Source organism: Procambarus clarkii, chromosome 48 (assembly GCF_040958095.1).
Source record: "Procambarus clarkii isolate CNS0578487 chromosome 48, FALCON_Pclarkii_2.0, whole genome shotgun sequence".
Classification (NCBI taxonomy): domain Eukaryota; kingdom Metazoa; phylum Arthropoda; class Malacostraca; order Decapoda; family Cambaridae; genus Procambarus; species Procambarus clarkii.
Genome location: NC_091197.1, coordinates 4,865,956 through 4,889,506, shown reverse-complemented (window position 1 = coordinate 4,889,506; position 23,551 = coordinate 4,865,956). Strand labels below are relative to the sequence as shown.

At 37.9% G+C, this 23,551-nt stretch overlaps 1 protein-coding gene across 1 annotated transcript in view; it reads right to left on the bottom strand.

Annotated features, from left to right (window-relative positions):
* The window catches only part of LOC123764692 (microtubule-associated serine/threonine (MAST) protein kinase dop), a 421,441-nt gene that overhangs the window by 61,352 nt on the left and 336,538 nt on the right, over positions 1 to 23,551 (bottom strand). Inside the window, 8 exon segments of the mRNA XM_069302486.1 lie at positions 1,624 to 1,778; positions 2,219 to 2,571; positions 4,367 to 4,579; positions 7,741 to 7,964; positions 8,957 to 9,255; positions 9,437 to 9,668; positions 11,537 to 11,764; positions 11,902 to 11,977. Of these exon segments, the coding sequence (XP_069158587.1) occupies positions 1,624 to 1,778; positions 2,219 to 2,571; positions 4,367 to 4,579; positions 7,741 to 7,964; positions 8,957 to 9,255; positions 9,437 to 9,668; positions 11,537 to 11,764; positions 11,902 to 11,977 (1,780 nt within the window).

Sequence of the window (23,551 nt, the reverse complement as noted above, 5' to 3'; positions counted from 1 at the left end):
TAAGGAATACTGAACAGCCATGTTGGAAATTTGTGAATTTATTTTATGCATGATATTGTACATGGCAATATGCATGTAAAATATTACCTGAAAATGAAACAAATGTACCCGAAGCATTCCTGGAGAGAGTTTCAGGAGTGCTTCTCCCCAAGCCGGGCCTGGGGCCAGACTCAATAATGCAACAATCTTTCAGATTTTATTATTGCAGATCATTAACCTATTAAGTCCTTTTGATATCAAATACTGTATATCATATGACAAGTTATGCACTCCATTTTAGAGTTTAAGATGTCATTTGACTTGCTCTATGTTCCCACTATCACTGAAACCATATTCAAGTGAAATGGCACTCATAAAATTATGCAAGATATCACTCCCATATCCTCACGTAAAATATTACCCTATTCCGTTTATAAGAAGTGAACATGAACACAGTTAATTCCTGAATGCTCAAAACATGAATATTGAACAAGCCCCTGTCCAATGAAAGATTACAGGCACCAAAATCATTTAGATCTGGTTGTAAGAACAATTGCAATACTAACACTCCTGAAAAAGATCTATCTAAAGTTCAAAATTTCACTTACTCTAATTTCAACAAAATATTAGACAATTTTCAATGTATACTTCTGGTACTTAACTCCCTCCGAGACCTCCCCATTAAGTGGTGGACACAGCAGAAGTTTCTCCGTGTGACAATTACCGCACAAACATTTCCCTCTTAAAAACTCTCTACAAGCTTTCCCTGTTCCACTTTTCTTTTACATACTCTGCCTTTTCAGGACACTAGTCATTTGCCTCTGCCACGTGATTCCCTTATACCACTTGTACAACCTTCTTATAATATGACTCGTGAATCCATCCAACATGTCTATAACGCTTGTGTGAATTGTGTGCTTCCCAGCCTGCCACTCAACACATTTCCTCACTCCTTTTCATCCATCCTACATATACTTCGTCATGGATATACCCACTTACAACAGCTATTTTTCTATAAAGTATATTAATAATATATACACATACACATATACACACACACACACACACACATACACATACACATACACATACACACACACACACACATATATATAAAGTAACTTGCTTTTACTTTTGAGCTCTGTCCCTTTCCATACTGCAGTTTTACTTCCACATATCATGACCGAATAGTACACCATCTCCCAGTTCTTATATCCCATACCTGCATTCCATAATTATAATATTGTCCCTTCCTGCTAGTCTTCTCCCACCCATAGCCATCATATTTCATCTCCTACATTTTCATTTTATCTAACAATGCCCTAAAATATATAAAACATTCTACCCTCAGCCAAAAACTCAGGTATCAGTGCAGAATGTTGATTTGACCTGAGTGTGTATAGTCCAAGTCCAGCCCATGGCAGAACCAACATCTAGCTTAAAGAAATAACTAAGTGATAAAGCTCAGAAACTGGGCATTAAACTAGTACTTATGTGCTGAAAGGTGCAGAAGCCCACATGCTGAAATGCAATGACTGTGTTAGTCTATTTCAATGCATAGTACAAATTATTTGTTCTGTTTAAATTTACAAATATAAAAAAATTGTACCATTGATCCTGCAATACTAATTCATGACACTTTACCTGGAAACTGGAATCTAGGTGCGGGGCATCTGCCGAGTGTGAAGAAGTAAATTTGTGATACCTTGGAGAGTAGGAGGAGAACGATGGGTATGCTCCACCTTCCCCTCCCTCTTCACTATCTTCCTCCAACTCATGGTTATACCGATCCAGACGTGCTGCAAAGAAAAACAATTTTACTAATGATAAACAAAACTATTATTTCAATGCAATTTTACCATATACAGTACAGTACTTTTTATGACATTTGATACAGATAATTAATGGTATAAGAAAAAAGGATTATGTTTCTATTGATCATATACATTTAATGACCTAATACTCTATACCAATTCTGCAATATGCTTTCCCACAGTCGGAGGCAGAAAGCCAGTTTAGACTTCTCAAGGTTTCCCCTAGGCTTACTACTACACCAATCTTACCCAGCATGAAACCCACAACAGTTACTTGACTCCCAGTTACTTTTTTACTACTAGATGAACAGAAGCATCATGTAAAAGGTAACCTCCCAAGCACCTCTGTGCAGCTGCAGGATTATACTACATGTATCTCTACCTATTAACATTCCCATTTACAGTTCACAAAGGCACCAACTTACTGTCAAAGTAACTAGTGTCCTCCTCATTATCTAGTTGTGGTACAAATTCTGCCTTCATCCTCAGAAGTGAATCCCAATCGACGAAAATAAAGAATGGATGTTCCTTAACCTCCAATGCTCCGCCTACAGTCCCTAACCGATCCAATGGCGAATGGTGAAGCAGAGCAGTTATCAGGTCCTTGGCATCACTAGGCACTGGCCAATCCTCCTCACTTGGCCATTCAATGTCATCGTTCACTGTGTGCGCGAAGAGTTCCTCGGGTGTTTCTCCAAAGAAGGGTACACACCCAATCAGGAATTCATAGAGAATAACTCCCATAGCCCACCAGTCCACAGGCTTGCCATACCCCTGTCTGGAAGATACACAATTCCTCAGTTCATAGCTCTCATAGTATGAGTAATTCCCTCTTAAATTTATACATTCTGAGTATGGAAAACTGCATACGATTTCCTTCGCTAAAAACTAAAAATGAAGATTACTTCTCCATAACTCATAACAGTAAATACATATCAAAATTAACTTTGAATATAGTTATACTGTACTGTACTTACAACTTACTGACTATCTGATTACTGACTACATACAGTATGTAGTGTCAAACATATAATCTACACAAGGAAATCCACTATTATCCCATCATCCCAAGAGATGTTATGGGACAATAACTGTCCAATGACCATGAATCACACACCATTTATCTTTGTGAGTCAGCACCACACTACAGGAAAGCTTCCACAGCTTCATAAAGCATAACAAGCATTTGTTTCCCTTTCACAATCTGATGCCATCTAGCATTGTTCCTTGTTTATAAACTGTTGCAATCTAGCCTTGTTCCTGTGTGTTGTACACACACACTACCTTGATTGTACCTTGATGGGGTTCTAGGAGTTCTTTTACACCCCAAGCCCGGCCCGGGGCCAGGTTCGACGTGTGAGAGCTTAATCCAACAGGAAGTTGCTTGGAGTGGCCTGCATGCCCAAGTATCCACTACAGACTGGTTGGTCTAGTACTTCTTAAAAACTAACCAGTTTTTCCATGAAGACACTACCTTTCCTTGTCGGGTAGGCAGCTTAATGCTGATCTAAAGCCCTATTCTCCGATCCCAGAATTGTGCCGACCCATAGCAAGCCTGGTTGCTTTACAGATCTATGCCAATCTATAGCTAGTCTAGTTGACACAGAGCTGTATACTGTACATCACCATCCTCTTCCTTTTCCTGAACGCCAACACTCGTCAATTTCATCCTCATTTTAACCCGTTCACCCCAGAGGTAAGGTAACCCTTTCCCTGGCTCCTGCAGGCAGTCTCATCATGCAAGTCCCTTTCATGAGTTTGATTTCAATTTTTGATATTTATACTAATAGGTCAGATATTGTTGACAAATTTATCTAGTGAAGGTACCATGGACAAGCCCAGGGAGCTACTAACAAGCCTACACCAGAAACAGTGTGCCAAAAGTAATGAAATGTCTCTCTTTGAGCGAGTGGCCCTGCAGTAGCTACTACATTTCCACAGTGTTCTCTCTTCTTCCCAATGCACTTGGTAAGGTGCATATAGGTGCACTTCGAAAATAACTAAGGAAAATAGGTGCACTTCGGTTCAAGTATGGGGTGCTTGTCTCATAATTTTGCAGTGTTCCGTTAGGTTTTGAGTGTCGTTAAACATTACTCAGAGGAAGGTCAAGAATTATTTTACTTTCATTCTATTTTAGTGAGTGATTCAGCCCAGTAGTGAATTGATCTATTATTCCATATGCAACTCATACCAAACTGAGTTATCAAGATAGCTTTATAAGGTGCTTGGCCCTGATGGGTAAAGCCAGTCACAGGAACCTGGTATATTCAGCATAGCTCCAGCAAGCAGTTATTAGGTTAGAAGGATAACTGAGAAGCCACCTCAGTGGCTTACATTTATATTTTTGGGGGGTTTACAAGTTCTCCATTTAAAAAAAAAAAAAAAAAAAAAAATCAAATTGTTTACCTTTCATTTATTCAAACTAAGTTTATAATATGTACTACCCAAAAACCGAGTCAGTTGTTGATATAAATGAAAATTTACATATTTTAAAAACAAAGCATGAAAAACCAACTTGAATAGTCACAGCTGAACCTCGGTTATACAAATATTTTTGCATTATAAAAACTTACCGTAATATAACCTCAGGTGCAATGTACTCAGGGGTCCCAAAGACTTGCTTATCCGAGAACTGCCGTGTCTCTTTATCAATATAGCCTTCATAAAGATTAGTCGCCAGTGACATTAAGCCCATCTTGCTCAGGCCAAAGTCCGTCAGTTTTATGTGACCAAGAGCAGTGATGAGCAGATTATCTGGTTTTAAGTCCCGGTGTACAATGCCATAGCTAAAAAGAGAGATTTTTCAATTAAATGCAGCAAACAGTAAAATAACATTTTAAAATACCAATATTATAAAAATAACCTAAGATTTCACTTTTTCTAAAGTTAAGAAATGCATTTTTTGTATAATTTGTCTGCTTTGATAAAATGGGTGAACTCTCTAATATCTTGATTGCAAGAAAAAAACAAGATCGAGTTCAAAAGAAAATCTCCTTCCCGATTAAGACACTGAAGCTTCCCAAGGCGTCCTGAAGGTACCACTGGATAGGTTCAAGAGAGTCACGGAAATGCAGCAAAGAGCTGTTTGGAATGGCCCTACTAAGTCATATACATGCTAGAAGAATTGGAAAAAGACTCAATATATATTTAAATGAAAACAGAAAGTTTCCCCAATGCATTCAAAAGCCTTTTCAAGCCCAACTTGACATCATGGACAGCCAAGGAACCCCTCTCACAAATCACCACCAGTACCTATACCAGTCTCAAGTCCACTGTCTTGAGCCCCATCAAATTATTATTGACAAAGAAATAGTCACACAGGGAAATCAGGGTTTTTGAATGAATAAACTGGAGCATCTTTTGTCTATCTGAAATGAATTTTCATACTCACTCAAAAAGGCTAAGTTCTGACCTATTCATTATAATGCTCCCCAAAGCAAAAATTAATTTTGAGTTGTATATTAGGGGTCTCCAATAGTTGTAGGGAAGGTTACCTTGAGGTGTTTATGGGGCTAAGCGTCCCCGCGGCTCGGTCATCGACCAGGGAAGGCAGGAGACAAGACACAGTAGAGCTACTGTAGGACACCCACAGAATGAATCCAACATGAGCAAAGCAGATTACCTGAAGAGGAGCATCAAAGTGCAAAAACATCGATGGTGCAGACAGAGGATCCTGGAGAGGAAGCGAGTGATGAAGGGCTGATAGGATGGTAAGGAAACCTGAGCTTAGATGGTTGAACAGAAAGCACAGTGGTGAACTACTGTGTCTTGGATCATTCAGCCAGATCAACATGTGAAGATGCTTGAGAGCCTGGATGTGTGTGTAACACCAGGGCTAAATCATCTGCGTAAAGGAAAAAAAAATGGGAAAGAAAAGGCTGGGAAACCTGGAGAAGACTAGGAGTAAGACTAGGAGACCCACAAAACTCTCTACCTTTGACAGGACTGGCAAAAAAAGTCTAGAAATTTTAGGAAAATATCCACCTGGGAAATGCTGAATATTTTTCAGATCCATAGGAATGAGGCCTTAAACCACTTCCCACTCAGACCAAATCAGATAAAACTTGGAAAGGTCATCCAATGACTATCATCATCCTTCTAATGTAGACAACTCTGAGGACTAAATCGGAAGAAGACAGAAGAGAGGTTTTATCCGACGTCCAATGGTTGCAACTTGACAGACTGACTGGCTGAGGTAGAACCCAACAGATACACTATAGGAATAGAGATGGATGGTGGAGTCTATCAAAAGAGGGATGCACCAAATCAAAATAAAAAGGCAGCATTTCCTAACCAGTGATGCAATCCCATAACACCAGAGACCAGTGCTCTTGGCCTGCATGGTAGATACTGGATTCAGTGTCTCTAATTCATGCTGAAAGTGTTGGTAGATGGCTAGAGAGAAATTGATGCCTGCCTAAACAAACCCCCTAAAAATTGCCAACAGAACACTCCATTCTGCAGTTTTCTTTGGTAATTTTTAAAAAGTTTGGTCCTTTAGACAGGCATCCAGCTCTCTTTAGCTATTTATCAACACTTTCAGCATGAGTTAGGGACTTGGTATCCAGTATCTATCACGGCCAAGGTAAACCGAACCCAGAAATTTTTTAACTGGTGAAGAATGTAACAAAATTAGAGAACCCCCTTTTAACACTTTCGCGCTATCTGGACGCGCCGGCGCGTCCCGTTTCGTCTAACGCTAACGCATAGTGGACATAAAGTTGAGTCCTCTTTTAAAATATTTGTATAAAATTCAATTTTTATCCGATTTACTTTGGGTTTGTTTCAAACTGCGCGCTATGAGGCTCTCTTTCTCACCACTAGGCTGCATGGTACAATAAGTTCATGAAAGGTGTGGATAACTTCGATCAAATGGTATTTTGTCCCAAACGGGTTGCAGGTGGGTGACTTTAGCCGTTTATACTGGTAATGCTTCCCCCATATCATGTATTATATGCATATGTCTGTTTAGGGAATTTTATTCCGATCAATATACAACCAAAAATAACTGTGTGCAACAAGTATAAACTTGACAAACATAACAAAAGTAAAAACATTTCGTGTGTGTTTGACGCTCACTGATATGTTCCAGCGTTGTTTTATATTTGGCGCTATTCTAACTTACGCTTTGTTGATATTTTTTACCTATGGGCACATAGAACATTCTATTGCGAACACATTGACACAAAAATGAATGACGTACATAGAAAATTAATGTCATGAGAGTGAAATAAGTATAAACTTTCAAAGCGCCGTGCGTCGTCCCGTCACCGATACCGGGTAACAATTTCACCACTTCCCACACTCTTGCGGGCGGGCCGCATCATTATTCTACGCTTATATTCATATCACCGTGTTGGGAATTTCATTGCGAGTCCATTGATACCAAAATTAACGCTGTAGAATAAGTGTGGAGGTGATTACAATCCCAAGAGTAAAAACATTTTGTTGCTGATGGGCGCTCACGGCGAGTCATCTTCGTAGTTATTTATTTGGTGCTGGTATCCCTATACGTTTCGTGACTTTTTTTACTGATGTTCTTCTAGAGAATTTTATTGCGAACACGTTGGTACCAAAATGAAATACGTAGCATGAGAACTAAGGTCAGAAGAGTAAAAAGAGTATACACATTTTTGTTTTTACGCTTAAGCGATAAAAACGCTGCGCGCACATTCGGTTGGCTGAGTGACCTTTGCGGAAAGCGCGAAAGTGTTAAAGTCTTCAGCCAACTGCAATCCAAGAGATACACCACCATTAAAATGCCTCCCTAGAAGCAATATGACAACATTAATGTTTGAAAAGATCCCCATTTGCACTGAAGCAAACTGACTATGATCTGTCCAATGGGACCTTCAGTGGAGCATTTGAGTGGAATAGCACAAAACACATTCAAGAACATTCAAAATATTTCTTAATTTTAAACTCAAATGAACACTGGGTAACAAACCTATGTAAGTATTCAACCGCTAATACAGTCTCAGCAAAGTAGAACTTGGCCATGTCTGGTGGAAGAGGCCCCATGCTCTTGAGCAACATCGCACAGTCTCCACCCTCAACATACTCCATTACTAGGCACAAATGTCGTTTGGTTTCAAAACTGCATATCATCGATACCACGAAGGGATTGTCTGTAAAGCTCATTATATCACGCTCGTTGAAAACCTGCTCCACCTGAAAGACAGAATTCGTGAGATTTGTAGGCGTCGTGTGATCTTCAATACAGCACATTTACATTAGTATTGAGTATCAACTAGGTCATCAAGAAATAATTCACATGTTAGAGTATTTTCTCTTATTCTCATTAACATTTTACTTATATTTGGCAAAAAATTATTTTAGCAACAAATTAGTGTAATTTATTCATTCTACATTGCATATTCCATGTTATGCATGAATACCAAAATTTATAGACAAGTCCTTCATTTAAAGCCAAACCAATGAGTAGACTTTTCCGTGTTTCAAACGCTGCCATAGAAGTTTCAATATTCGAGTCTAGAAGACGTAATCATAATATCAGCTGAAGAAACTATAGCTAGACTCAATGTTGCAAGAATAATTTATGATAATATTTCAAAGAAAGAAAAATATTTTGATTTATCTCAACCCTACCCGCCCCTTCACCTCCATTCCCAATATCATCATTTCTCTACTCCCCTCAGTCCTCAACACTCCCATCTCTGTCAATGCCCCAAAACTCTCCATACCCTTCCTCCCCCTCCCCCCTGGGGAAGGACGGCTCAGGATGGTATGTAACAATGTACATGCAATATGTCAGACTAGTTACTACATTTAAAACAAATTCGAATCATAAAGAGTAATTTCTGAATTAGGTTAATGCAAAATAGTGAAAGAAATACACTACAAAAAAAAAATTCTTAACATATACTTTCTACCAATGGCCCAGTATTCCTTATCAATTTCATCCAAATTCATTCGACCATTTTTGCATTATTTTTGCCCACATAAATACACTGTCTAACATAAATGTTGACTTTTGCTCTGACAATTACAAATCTCTAAATGTGTACCATGACAAATTCACTGGCCTAATATAATATTTCCACAAAATTTAATCCCAAACTGATCCATTGTTAGCTATTAGTCTATAAAGTGTCATCCTGGCCATGATTCCCTACCTTGATAATTAGCATATTTTAACATACCTGATTTCTAAGCATTAGGTTGTGCTTGCTGATTTTCTTCATGGCAAACCGCTCTTTACTGATTTTGTGTCGAACAAGATAAACTGCTCCGTATGCTCCATTGGATATGAGTTTAACATTCTCATAATCCTCTTCTTTAGGAGAGCTTTTAGAAGGTGGACTTGAGGAGTAGGTGGAAGACTGTCCCGGAGAGTATTCTGAATTGGAAGTTTTTCGAGTTGTCGCCCCACTGGTTGCACTTGTGCCACTTCCTGTGCTGTCTTCTGCATCACCATCCCCCGCCAAGTCATCACTCAGCTCTATAAACAATTACATTTTGTTTATTATTATTTCAAGATTCCCAATTAAAAATCTTAACTTATCATAAGGTCTTAGTGTACAAAAATTACCACAAGAATTACAATCAAATTAATTTTAAATATTTAAGATTTGATCAGACTAATCATGCTTGTTTGTTAATCAAAAGTTGCAACCACTCACCAGCTAAGGGATCTCTATTGAGGCCCAATTTAGTGATGATATACTGAGGAATGTCCGTTTTGATGCCCTGGCTGGTTCTAGCCTGACCTTCGGCTTGCTCAAGTAAATGGTAGAACTCTTCAGGATCAAACTCCAAGCATTCCAAGAGTCTGGCTGGTCGAGATACAATAAGAAGCAGCTTCTTTATAAGGGATGTGAGATGTGCAGCAGCATCTGGCGATTTGTCACGAGTCTGAAATAAAGCAAATTATGTATTAAGAAAGCTACAAAGCAATTCTTTATATCTATAGCCCCAGTGTATGGCTTCCTCCTAAAAGTGAGTTAGTGGCAACAGCAGAAATTTCTCCACATTACAAAAACATGTCACTATCAAGCTTATTAATCCCTCTCCAGACCCTTTCTTTCAAAAAATCTTCCACTTTCCATTCCAAGCTCCTGATTGTCTGCCTTTACAATATGACCCTCTTATGTGCACTTCTCATGCATCCTACTAACACATCCATACCATACATGTGTACAGCACTCCATTATGGTGAATAACTAATGTAGCAATCCTATAATTGCAAAGGACTGTGTTTAATACCATGTACTGAATAAAAACATCTAATATATATATGCAAATACTTTAAAATTATAATGCTCTAGATTCACTGAAATGAGATTAATTATTACACATGATACTGCCCGTTAACCTTGTTCATATACCAGCTAAATTAAACAAATTTCCACATGCTCCAGTTATATACTGTAATTTACAGTTATACTTGCTACCAAGGTCACTCCCAAATGATTTTAGTAACTTAGAATCTGCCACAATGGGGCTATGGCCTCAATATGATAGGGATCTTCCTCATACCATCATACATATGACAGGTCAAATGCAAAGGCATCCTCCAGATATTGCACAAACACTAAACGAAATTAATTGAAAATTTAAAACTTATTTCTTAATGAGTTATCTACTTTATTATCAATACTATAATAAGTACATGCATGAATCCTAGTGCATAGGTAATTATTTTACACTCATACACTCGAAGAGAATGAATCACACTGGAGGCGTGTTATGAGTGAGGTACTACAGGGCTCGGTTCTTGCACCAGTAATGTGCATCGTCTATATAAAAAATCTACGTATCTGTTGGAAGACGAGAGACTTTGACGACTGTCTTGCCCTTCAAGATGACCTTGACAAAGTACATGTATGGAGCAACACTTGGCAAATGAAATTCAATGTGAATAAATGCCATGTTTTGTGAAATGAAATAAAAGAAAATAGGCCACACACAATCTACAAATTATATGAAAAGGCATTAAAGAACTGATAAGAAAAATCTAGGAGTGGTTCTGGATAGTAGACCGTCACCAGAGAACCACAAAAAAGATTGTGGTAGGAGCATATACTATACCTTTCAACTTCAGAATTAATTTTAAGTACATGGATAGTGAAATATTAAAGAAAATGTTCACAACTTTTGGGAGACCAAAACTGTAATAAGCCGCAGTTGTTTGGTGCCCATACCTCAAGAAGGAATATAAAAAAACTGGAAAAGTTCCAAAGATATACTCCGAAATGGCTTTCGGAACTGAAAAACTATAACTATGATGAGAGGCTAGAGGTGTTAAATACTGTACTGTATTCCAAAACTAGAAAATAACCGAGGTGACATGATTACTACATGCAAAACAGTAACTGGAACCGACAAAACTGATGAGGAGGACTTCTTGAAATATGTAACTTCAAGAACAAGAGGTTATAGATTCCAACTAAGGAAACAGAGGTGCCAACAAAATATTAGAAAGTTCTCCTTTGCCAACGGAGTAGTATATTTTTGGAACACGTTAGGTAAGAAGGCAGCGAATGCCAAAACCGTCTGTTGTTTCAAAGCCTTATATGACAAGGGTCCTGGGACGACAGGATATCATAAGCATAGATCATCCTGTAACTACCTACCTACCTACCCCTGTATACCTGTACACTTCAGGGGTTGAGCTTTGTTGCAAATAAGCATACCACAAGAACCTGGATGAAATACTTACAATTTGAATAATTGCAATTGCAAGTATTAGCATTTCATGCAACAATACTTCTGCAACGTACCTCACACAGCAGTTTTTCCAGGTTTTCGGAGAGCTCATAAAAGTATCTGCTCGTTATAAGTTTTTCTTGCGATTTTTGAAGACAATCCTTGGCCATTTCTATCACTTGATGGTGGACAAAGCGAGCAATTGCCACGCCATCTTGGGCAATGTCGGAACTTCCTTCCACTTCCAGAACCTTGTTAACCTCGATGAACGTATTCAGTCTCTCCTCCATTTGTTGTGTGGCCTGTCGAGGTAATAACCACATACAAACAACTTTCGCATTTATCTAAAAAGTTAAGATTTAATGCAGTATATCATTTATTATTTTTTTTTTAGAGATTTCATACCTTTGAACTTCTATTCAAAAGATCACATTCCTACCTTTGGAAAGCGTTCTTTGTACAAAGTGTTCATCATGACAATCTCGTTGTCTACCACTGGAGATCGAATTGGACTACTGCACAGGGAATAAAAAGTGTCATTAATAAGAAAAAATATAACCATACATATTTAGACAATATGAAAGAAATTAAGTACTGTAGTTATTAATAAGCTCAAATACAAAGAAAAATTATATTCCCTTAAGAATAAAACAGTAATTCTGTCTGGTTATAAAAAAAATATATATATATATATATATATATACACATACACAGTACAGTATATAGTCACTACCATCTTATCGACTTTTTAAAAAAATATAAAAAATCTTCCACTTCTATTTTCTGCTTAACACTGTATACCAGTGTAATACCATCATTGCCGTTGACAAGTATACTACTTTTCAAACATGTTAAAAGATTATGATTATTCAGCTCAATAAATAATACATTATTTCAGTTTACTTAGCTTTCTTTCAAAATTACTGCCACCAACACTATCATAAATACAGTATACAGTACCTAAGCCCTTTCCTAATTTCCCACCAAACAACTTTTCTATATAATTTTCAACCACGCAATTGTGACTGTCTACATACAGGTAATGAATGCTTAAGGAATCTTACCCAATTGTTTCTATAATGCCTTTTAAAACACAGATTATGAACCTGTCTTTTCAAACCATGTTAAATGTCCTAATCTGACCACCTGAGCCACCAAGGCACACTATACTGTACTAATGCCTATCTAAGTAATCGAGGCATGCTACACTAATGGCCATCGGAGCCATCGAGGCATGCTATAAGTACTACTGCATATCACAGCCATCAAGATATGCTACACTAATGCTTGTCACACCCACCAAGACATGCTGTACAAGTACTAACAGCATTGAAAACAGTTTCTCGACAAATTTCAACTACTTTATCTTATTACAAAGTTAAGCAGGGGCATGCTTAAAACTAGGCATGCAGTCCATTAGAGGACAAAGGCTGCACTCTTATGACTCAAAAATGTGCCTTAGAGGGAAAACATTCTCCTGACAGCCATGTTGACTGATAAGCTCTTCCAGTAATTTTTAGAAACATGTTAAACAAATACATATAGAAGAATCCAGATAATGTGATGGGTGCAAGTCTAGAAACATTATTATATACTACATAGTGAATACTATTATCAACCATGGAAAAAATAAGATGCATTCTAGGAAAACAAATTAATTATAAATGTACTGTAGTCTATAATAACAAAACAATTATGCAAAATGGATAACCTCTGAAAATATTAATTCAAATATAAAATAAATTAGGTGTTAATAATATAAAAAATTTCAACTGGACCCAGCCATACATAAAATAGGTACCATATAGGCATCATTCCCTCCACCTTACTAGCAAAATTCATTTTAATTGTGTTGGTATTTTAACTTTTATTCTACTTGGTAAACTACAAATGTTTAGAGTATTGTACTATCAGTGTAGAGTACTTCTGTAAATTTATTTTGTACACATATTTTAGAGATCTTAAAACTCTTATCAATGTAGAATCGAATCAAACACTCTAGATATATATATATATATTTTTTTTTTTCACCGAGTCATGCTCAATAACTGTACAAAACTGGGATCCAATTGCAGTACTGTATATGCAAGACTTCCAATCATTTCAAACTGTTAAATAAAGGCCTTTGAAAGTCAACATCTGAGTCTAAGTACAGAGCAATTGGTGCATTTCCCTAAAGTGGATATCTTAATTCAGTACAGTTGCACAATGCCAAATTTGATGAAATTCCTTCAGTAATTATTGTTAATTTATACGGTATATTCATTACAATAATTTTTGTTTCATTAGAAAGCATGATTAAAAAATCCATAATCGCACAAATTAAATTTGACACTGTTTGCATCATCGGGCCTACTCTGTAATTTGGTTTTATGACAGAATATGCGGCATCGGTCCGCGAAAGTGTTAATGGCCAAAATTGCAGTTTTTATAATTTTAAACTATCACCTTTTAATAGATCTCAAAAGCACAAATGTGACCCATATGGCCTTTGGGGGACTCTCAGTTTGACATGCCTGCATTAGGCAGTGAAGTGGTGGAGGCAAACTCCATACACAGTTTCAAATGTAGATATAATAGAGCCCAATAGGCTCGGGAACCTGTACACTTGTTGACATGACAGTCGAGAGGTGGGACAAAAGAGCCAAAGCTCAGCCCTCCCACAAGAACATTTAGGCGAGTACAACTAGGCAAGTACTACACCTGTCCCCAACAGCAAGAAACTAAACCAAATTTTGCTATTTTAAATTTGCCTCTGTTCTTGGCATTACGCTGAATATATTTTTTAAATTGTATACATTGGTAGAAAATATTTCCAATACTAAAAACCAGCGATGAATATAATGAAATGCCATTTTCTGGGTGAGCCCCGAGAGGGTTCCTGAAGATGTCTGAACTGATATGTGCTATATTGGCCCATATATCTGTGGGCGCCTGACAGCTGAGTGGACAGGGCTTCGGATTTGTAGTCCTGAGGTTCCGGGTTCGATCCCCAGTGGAGGCGGAGAAAAATGGGCAAAAAGTTTCTTTCACCCTAATGCCCCTGTTACCAAGCAGGAAACGGGTACCTGGGAGTTAGACAGCAGCTATGGGCTGCTTCCTGGGGGTGTGTAACAAAATGGAGGCCTAATCAAGGACCAGGTCGCGGGGGGACGCTAAGCCTCGAAATCATCTCAAGATGACCTCAAGATATTAGTTTGAGGTCATCGGTCACAGGAGTTCTTATGCCTACAGGAAACAATGAGCCAGAACCTCGTCCCTTCAGAGAGGCACAAGGAGCAATGGAATATGAGCACTTTACATTTAAAATATGTCATAATTGCCATGGACCAGGAAAGGACCCAGAAAGGTAGGTACAGTAAATCAAAACAGACTACTGTCTGGTTAACTTGTGCAATCTATATCTCAAAAGATCAAAATAACTCCCCATAGAAAAAACAAATAGGCAAACCCTTCATGCGACTAGCACTTCCACTCATTAGCGTTCCCCCCACCCCCTGTAGGAGGGGGAAGGGTGAGCCGGCAGCCCACCACTCCACTTCTTGAACGATGATAAGTCGCTGACTGGAGGGAGGGAGGGAAGGTGGGTGTCAGGGAGACCCCGGGGCTCACTCAGAAAATGGCGTTTCATAACATTCATTGCTGGTTTTCTGTGGAAAGCCCTGTTGGCTCCCTGAAGCTAACTACCCAAAGATAAGTAAAAAGTAAAAGGAGGAACTTACCCAAGAGGCGGCAGCACCGCAGGTCTAAAGACATAAAAGAGACAGACGGCTGTGACAGGCACCCAAAAGTCACACACGGCCAGGAAGGAACCAGAATGTTCACTCGATACCTGGTATTCTTCCAAGAATACCTGCCACTGCCTAATCCTCGAGATCAACAGACAAGGAATGAGTGAAGTACAAGCGAGGGAATAAGGCCCACAAGATTCTGGGTCAGTGGTGTCCCCGACCCAACAGGCAGCCTGACGGAGGCAGTACAGATGATTGTTTTCCCCCAAGGTGGGGACAACGAATAACCTTCAACTTCGCACAAGGCGAGAGCGGGCTCGGAAGAAATAGCCATTTTATAACCGAGCCCACAGGGGTTTTCCCAGAGCCTGTAGGCATGAATTAGCTCTATGGGAAGCCCAGACACTGAAGCTAGTTAAGCCAGTAGAACCCTGTCAGGTAGCAGGCAAACTGACCAGCAGCAGCAGCTATGAAACCTTGTGGAAAACAGGTGGATTACCAACACAATCTAGGCTTGCCAAATAAGAAGCTAAGCAGACCATCACCATCTAAACCAGGCAAAAATGCCAGTGAACAAAAAGAAAATGAACCCCCCCCCCCCCAAATACACACAACAATCTGGTAGTAAGAAAGAAACATCAGCCGCTGCGTTGAAGTAAAGCTAGCTGCACCAGCCGCAGTGCGCCCCACCCAGCCAATAGCACTCCCCTACCCGGGGCAAGGCTGAAAGCCATAGACCCCCGACATACCCCAAGGGCAAAGATAACAAGCGATGAAGGCCTCAAACGGGGAGCGATTCCCGAATGCCCCAGGGAAGATAATCCTGACATGCAAGGGCAGCATTCACAGAGCACCTAGGGAAGGTCACCCTAGGTGCATGCTGCTCCTGTACGCTAAGACACCTGGCCACAACACAGCTGGAACAGATACACAGGGCAAAAATCCAGAACAGAAACTTGAAGCCAGAGGTGACTGAAGTGACCACCAGCTCAACAGTTCAAGAACTGGAGTGGTGAGCCAGCTCCCCCTCCAGGGAGGGGGTACAGCCTTGGGGGGGGGGGGATAACTACAAGTGGTTAGTTGCATGGAGGGTTGCTTGTTTGTTTTCTTTCTAGGAGAAGTATTCATCTTTTGGGACATAGATTGCACAGATTAATCAGACAGTGATCTGATTTGATTCACCTAACTTTCTGGGTCCTTACCAAGTCGATGGCAAATATGACATACTTTAAATGTAAAGTGCTCATATTCCATTGTTCCCTGTGCCTCTCTGAAGGAACGAGGTTCTGGCTCATTGTTCCCGGTAGGCATAAGAACTCCTGTGACTGATGACCCCAAACTAACTCATATCTCATGAGTTAGTATAGCTCATATCAGCTCGGAGGGCTTCAGGGAGCCAACAGGGCTTCCCCACAATAAATACAACAAAAATAGAAAAAATAAAACAAAATCTTTTGGTATGCACAAACCAAATTAGCCTGGATAATACAATTTAGCCTGCATAATTTCTCTCTGTGACCTGTTCTGGTCTTCACAGGCCCACCCCATTAACATGCTTCTCTCGACAGCCTTACCCGCCCCTCCCACTACCTCAACCAAAATTAAAATTAACAAAATTGAGAGCAATCATTTCAAGCAATCTACAATACTTTACCAAATCACCTCAACACCCCCTATTCTACTGCCACAACAGTGACTTCCACAAACAAAATTAAACCACTACAAATCTAGCAAAAATTATGTGATTAAAAAGTCTCTTGCACATTCAGTTTCCACATACAGTAGTTATAGACATGTGGCCCATAGTTATTGGGTGGTGCCTGCATCCTCTTCAGACAGCCAGTGTAGCATCAGTATACAGTACTGTATATATTTTCCCTTCCCATAATGCAACATCATTATATACATTATTTTTTCCATCTTCATTCCATTGTTTTAACATGTCCTCGCCTCACAGTACTATATTAATTATTGTACAGTATTAAATTCATCACTCGCAAACCTTTTAAACATCTCCATTTAAACTTCAGCTGCCTTAAAACAAATATCTTTACTTTCTGCCCCCCTTCTGTGCACAGCTTTACCTTCCTAGCACACGCACCAGTGAAACTTGCCATATATTGTCAACTGATGGGGGTCTGTTTATACACTACTTAATGATATAGTAATCTGCACGCATTCTAATACCAAGACATCTTACTGTATGTGATTATAATGCATCTGAAAGCATGCCTCAAAATCTTACTCATACTACAGCACCAATTTTCTAATAAATAATGCCTCAATTTGTATAACCAGAATAAGAGAGTAGTGACTATATTTAAGCACACAAAAAGCCATTACAACTTTATATACACAATATATAAGCAACAACAACTGTACTTGTGCACAAAGCACACCAAAGTGAAAACAATTAAAAATAAAATCTTTAAAACATTTCAGAATTTATTTTTATTACAAATTAAAGACATAAGCAAGTAGCTACATTGATGTTGTTTAATTTAAAACCAATGACCACATTTTCATAAAAACACCAATAATAATTTTGGTCAAAATACAGCAATTGACGAGAAAAAGTCAGGAATTTTTTGCATTGCAAGCTTCATAAATATACTGCGGTACACAGCTCAACACACACATAGAACTGAAACTAATAAAACACCGCCACATACCAAATAAAGTGCATTACTAAAGTGACGCGAGTGCAGCATTAACTAAGCCATTTGCATAAATGCTGTATCTATTGTTCCTGTCTACGAGTATCCACCTCCCATTGCTAGCGAATCAAGATGCATATTATTGCAGATGCCATAAAGGCTATGCACCTTTGCTTTGAATTCTTAACAATTGAAAGGTGAAACCCTAAAACAGTGATGCCATCAGAGGTACCGAGTCTTGAAAACTAAATACTGTACACTCTAAAGCTTTGATACAAATCACTAAGAAAACCTTTGGGCTTTAAATACTAAAGGCAAAAGAGCAACATGAAGCATTTCACCATTGTGCCCAAGGTTGATCAGTTAGTGCTAGTGAAGCAACCACAGTTCTCTGATATTGAAATGAAAATGTCTTTAAAGAGAAAATCTAAGCAGGCATAATTTGGTAGAAAAACAGATGGATGAAAAGGACAAAATTCAATATACTGTACTGATTTGATACAAATTTATGTTAAAATTTCAATTAACAGCATCTATAAGCAACAAAATTACTTATTACTGATATGAATACTTGTTCCACAAACTAATGGAAAATCTTAACATTATTTGTTCACGGGGAAAGCGTTTTACAGTAATACGTTTTCTAACAAATGGGAAATTAAGGCCAAAAATATTCAGCAATATTTACTTTACACGTGGTGAGCATATATATAAATATATTTTCCAGAAGTGTCATTAGGAGCGAGGGACAAGATCTCTCCAGGAAACTTTGGCTAAATCACAGACTGTTCTGATCAGCTTGTCTTTTATTCGTAGTAGAGACTAGCTGTTTCAAACCATAGGGTGTAATGTTGAAATTAACAACAGGAGTATTTTAGAACTTACTATTTAATACATTAAAACATATAAACTTGGGCTGATTTAATACATTGTTCTATTAACATATAATTCAAGCTTGCCAATCACAGCCCTTTTCCAATCTCTACTACGCTACTGCAAATCCCCCCCCCCCCACATTTCATCACTACCGAAAAATTAACTTGCAGAATTCTATTGAAAATTAAAAGTTTTAATGCATGAAATAAATACCGAATGCCTCATACATTTTATTTAATTCAATTTCTAACACTTATTCCTGAAGCTTGCCATATCGTGTAATGGAATGTAGTTCTGAGCACGAGTTTCGAAAGTGCAGTTTATGGGTGCTGACAGCAATTTGGAATAATGTATGGGTGCCACTGGCAATTCAGTACGGTGTATGGATCCCAATAGCAATCAAATGAAGTGTATGGGTGCCAATGGCAATTTGCTACTGTCAAATTTACATATGCTGCCAATTTTATTAATATTTGTGCACCCCTAGCATTAATGCTGGCATTATGTCCACTCCTAATTATTATTATTATTGTTATTATTATTACTGTATTATTATTATTACTATTACTATTTTTTTTTTTTACAATTCTTGCATTAAACTTCCTCTATCATTTATTGTACAGTTCTTTTAGCTACTTATTCCCTCTCCCAACTTCTATCACTCAGACTTGTTGCATTACACTCCAGTAGGTATTTTTCTGACCATGCTTGTAGTCTGGTTAGGTCCTCCTGCATCACCTTCAGTTGTAATCCCTCTCATCAGTTACACATCTTCAAACTTTTTATCAAGAGACCTTACCTCATCAGGTAGGTCATTCATGCATGCAAGTAACAATAGGGGATCCAAGGACAGAGCCCTTTTGATCTCATTTACCACTTCTTTCCACTTTTGACACTATGACACTGCTTCCCATCTGTCGGATACTCTAGTGCTTGCCTTCCCTTTTATTCCAGCCCCGCTTCTCAATTTTATGTATTGGTCTGTAACTGAAAACGTCAAAGGTTTTACGGCTGGCTAGGTACACGTGATCCATCCCGCGTTATTTTGGAGGCTGTTAAAGTAAAGAACTATCAGGTTCATCGAACACAACTTGCCCCCTCGAAACCTATGCCGAATTAAAATTCTGTCATCTCCAGATGTTCCATGACACCCTAATTATTCTTTGTCTGCAGGGAATACAAAATGGCGACATTAGTCTGCTTTTGTTAATAAACTTAAGTATATTGTGTCGCCCATTTTTTTTCTATATGCTGGTCAGCAATCTCAGCAATTTACAGCAAAAGAAGCACACAGACTGATCTCAAACAATAAAAGGAGGAAGCCGTATTAACTAGTAATCCTAGATTAAGGCAGAAACCATATTTACTCCTACCAAAGATCAAGATAATTTCTGAAGGCAGGGTTCACAGATACTGGAACAAGTGATTGTCTTTGCTACTTATCTCTTTTTGGCAGGCTCTACACATGTGTTAATTAATATTTTCATCAGGTTGTGAGGCAGTTGTTGAGCCAGGGTTAACCTACTATCTGGAGCCGCCTCTTGTGCTACAGAATAATTTGTCAATTACCACTTTCTTGGTACAGTACTCTTTTGTTCCTGTCTTCCTTGTACCGCACAATACTACACTTCCCAAACTGAGCATGCTATCTAAAGTAGTTTTCATCCATTAGTAATTTATAATTCTCAATACAAGCTAATGATATGTTTCACATATATATAGCTCAAACATTAAGCATTTTCCAGAGATACTTCTAGTGCTGCTGTATTCAAACCTAAACCTACACACATGGGCAGTCACTAATGCCTGAAACATAAATAATGTGGACAACTCACTAAAAGAATGTTTCATAATGGAAAAGTAGTATTAGAAATAATAGTACTGCAATAACATGGCATCAATAAATAAAATCAATGGAAAAAATGAGCAATCAAGTGTCTTATTCCTCTTTAAAAAAGACTCGGATCTCTGATTACATCACGTGGCAAACTGTGACAATCCAAAGAGCAGTAGACAGCAAGGGATTGGTGCTTCCCAATGGGTAACTAAAATGAGCAGACAGGATAGCAAATAAAACGAGATAACTGTCATGGAACACTGGCAAAAGAGATGGGATAGGGAGAGATTATGTGAGTTTCATATCTTACTCAAGTGTTGAGATGCACAGCCAGGCCAGGCTAGAGCCGCACAAAGTGAAAAAAAAAAAAAAAAAAATAATAAATAAATTACTGTCAAGTCAACCAAACTCATTACAAAAGTATCTATGTGCTACTAAAAGCAGCAGATTCTCTCTAGCCTTTTAAAGCACATGATGCATTTCAATTTGTATCTATCTAGTTCACCTGAAAAAAAGGACTTTGAAAATGCTGTGGCTTCGAAAATAAATTAAAAGGGGCTTTCGCGTATTGTACATACTGTAATTTTGTTTTGGAATACAGATTAGAAGTTATAGGTAGGATAAGTAAATAACTACAAGTGGGCTTTATGTCAGAATGATAAAACAAGTTGACCAATGAAATAAACACCTTGGTCCATGTGATGGTGGATCATTGTGAAAGGCGAGGAGGAGGAAGGAGGAACCTCTCGGGCAAGCAAACACAGTAAAGGAACATTAGTAATTTCGGGTGCAGTACGAATATACAACTCGTACATTGCAAATCATCCTCTCTTTTTACCAATTTCTGACCAATGAAAATATCTATCACATAAGGGAGAAAAGGAAAAATTGAGTCATGTCCACACACCTCTTCTTACTTATATGATTGCTAATGCTTAGTGTCTACTTCTATTGCAAATTAATGTCTGTCAAGCATCTGGGTTAACAAAATAAGATAAATCTAACTACACTTTCTTAAGCCATCTACTCCATTGTAATGCTGCTTGCTGTGTCCCATCTTTCAGGAAAAAAAAAATATGCTGTTTCTAATACAAATTTCTGGTTAGTTCTTCTGACTGTAATATCTTCTGATTTGGAATGTCACCAGTCTTTTTAAAAACTCAAATATAAAGGCAGAAATGTATTTGAAACCATTATTATTGTTGCATTTCTAGCTGTATTAGGATGGGCTGTACTTCCCCAGAAGTGTTGGTATTGTAGAAAAATATGGGGAGAGCCTAGAATTGAAGCCTTAATCTAATCAAAGTGAAAACTGTCATCATCAGCTTTGTAGGAGATTACTCTCTAAACTACAAATATGTAGAGTTTCAACATCACGTCATTACATTAGGTCAATAACTTCCTCCTAGTGAATTTTGCTTTGTTTACAATCTCAAAAGTTAAATTACAGATTCATTTTCATATATAGTACAAGTATTTTTCACTTTTTTTTTTTTTAAGATGCCCTAAGCAAGCTTCTCCATATTTATATTTTTATACATATTGCTTCCAGGTTTATTCCTTCAGAATCCTGTTTATAAACTATGAAATGATTGCCATGCCCTACCAACCATATTACATGGACTAATTTCTATTCGTAAATATGCACCATTTTCTTACATATTTCTTACATATTTCTTGCACATTTCTTCAATTAGCTTTAGATTCTTTGTTTGGTATAGTCCAGAGGAATACTGTACATGGAGTCATGATAATAACTAATCTCTGCCTAAATTGAGATTTAATGAAAGTTAAGTCACTTATAGTGCATTATGGTGCTAAAGAGATTCTTTCATTAATAGTGGTTATAAACCTGAAAACTTAGTCCACCAATATTGACACTATCTTATTTCTTTGAATTCATTAACAAATCAGAAAATTCTCCTATACCTGTCAAAATGATTTAGAAAATACAGTGCAACCTCAGTTCGGCAAACTACAGTACAGTATATGGGACCAACCCTAATTCACTGGAATGAGGGATTCATTGCAAACAGAGATGCATCTTAAGAAATTTGTGAGAAAAAAAAATTCAAGGCAAGAAAAATATATTGCTTCAGTGTTTCATTCTTCTAATGTCTCTTCCATCTACACAAATCATTAAAATATGATTGAAGTCATATTAAGATTTTAGCAAGACAACTTGTGTAGACTGATTTAACCACACCTACCATATTTGCCATGCCATAGCCTCAAAGCCTCGTTTTCAGAGATAAAATGACCCATATTTTACTGAACAAAATCCTCTGCAACTAGATATAAAAAATAACCATATAATTTTGTTTTAAATATGCTTGATGTCTTTGATGAGGCCTGCAACTCTTTCTTCTAATCTTGTGTCCATCTATGAAAATTATTATGAAGGTGATTGGAGCCCTACTGAGTGACCATTCATGCCCTCATATTTCCCCATGCTCAATGGGCTGATTTCACCAAGCAAATCTTTATTTTAACACATGATATGACAGACAACTTTCCCACCACTCTGTGAACTCTATTCCCAACATCCTAAGCAAATCTGCACATCCTGGCCCCCCACTTCAGCAAATTCTTGCTTATTGAATCCGTGAATAAATCCATCCAGCAAAGTGTACATTCCAACCAGACATTTGCCGAATCTAGGTTCGCTGAATCAAGGTTCCACTGTACAGTAAAGGTTAACCTACAGTTTTTGTGTCGTTATTAGACAAACATATATTTTTGATGAAGTGGAAATAATGAAGTGAAGTGTGATGCAAAGTGGTACAGATCTATGGGATTAAGTCACTGATATTTCTCATTATCACACAACAGAACAATTTAAAGTCAGAAAATAAAAAATCCATTTCCCACATGCTCCTGTGATGAAGTCTGTAGTATAAATATCTTTATAAATAACACAATGGAACTACCCAGGAACAATTTTTGTTTCTGGGTAGTGTGCTACTTTCTGATTCCTTATGCCCTACA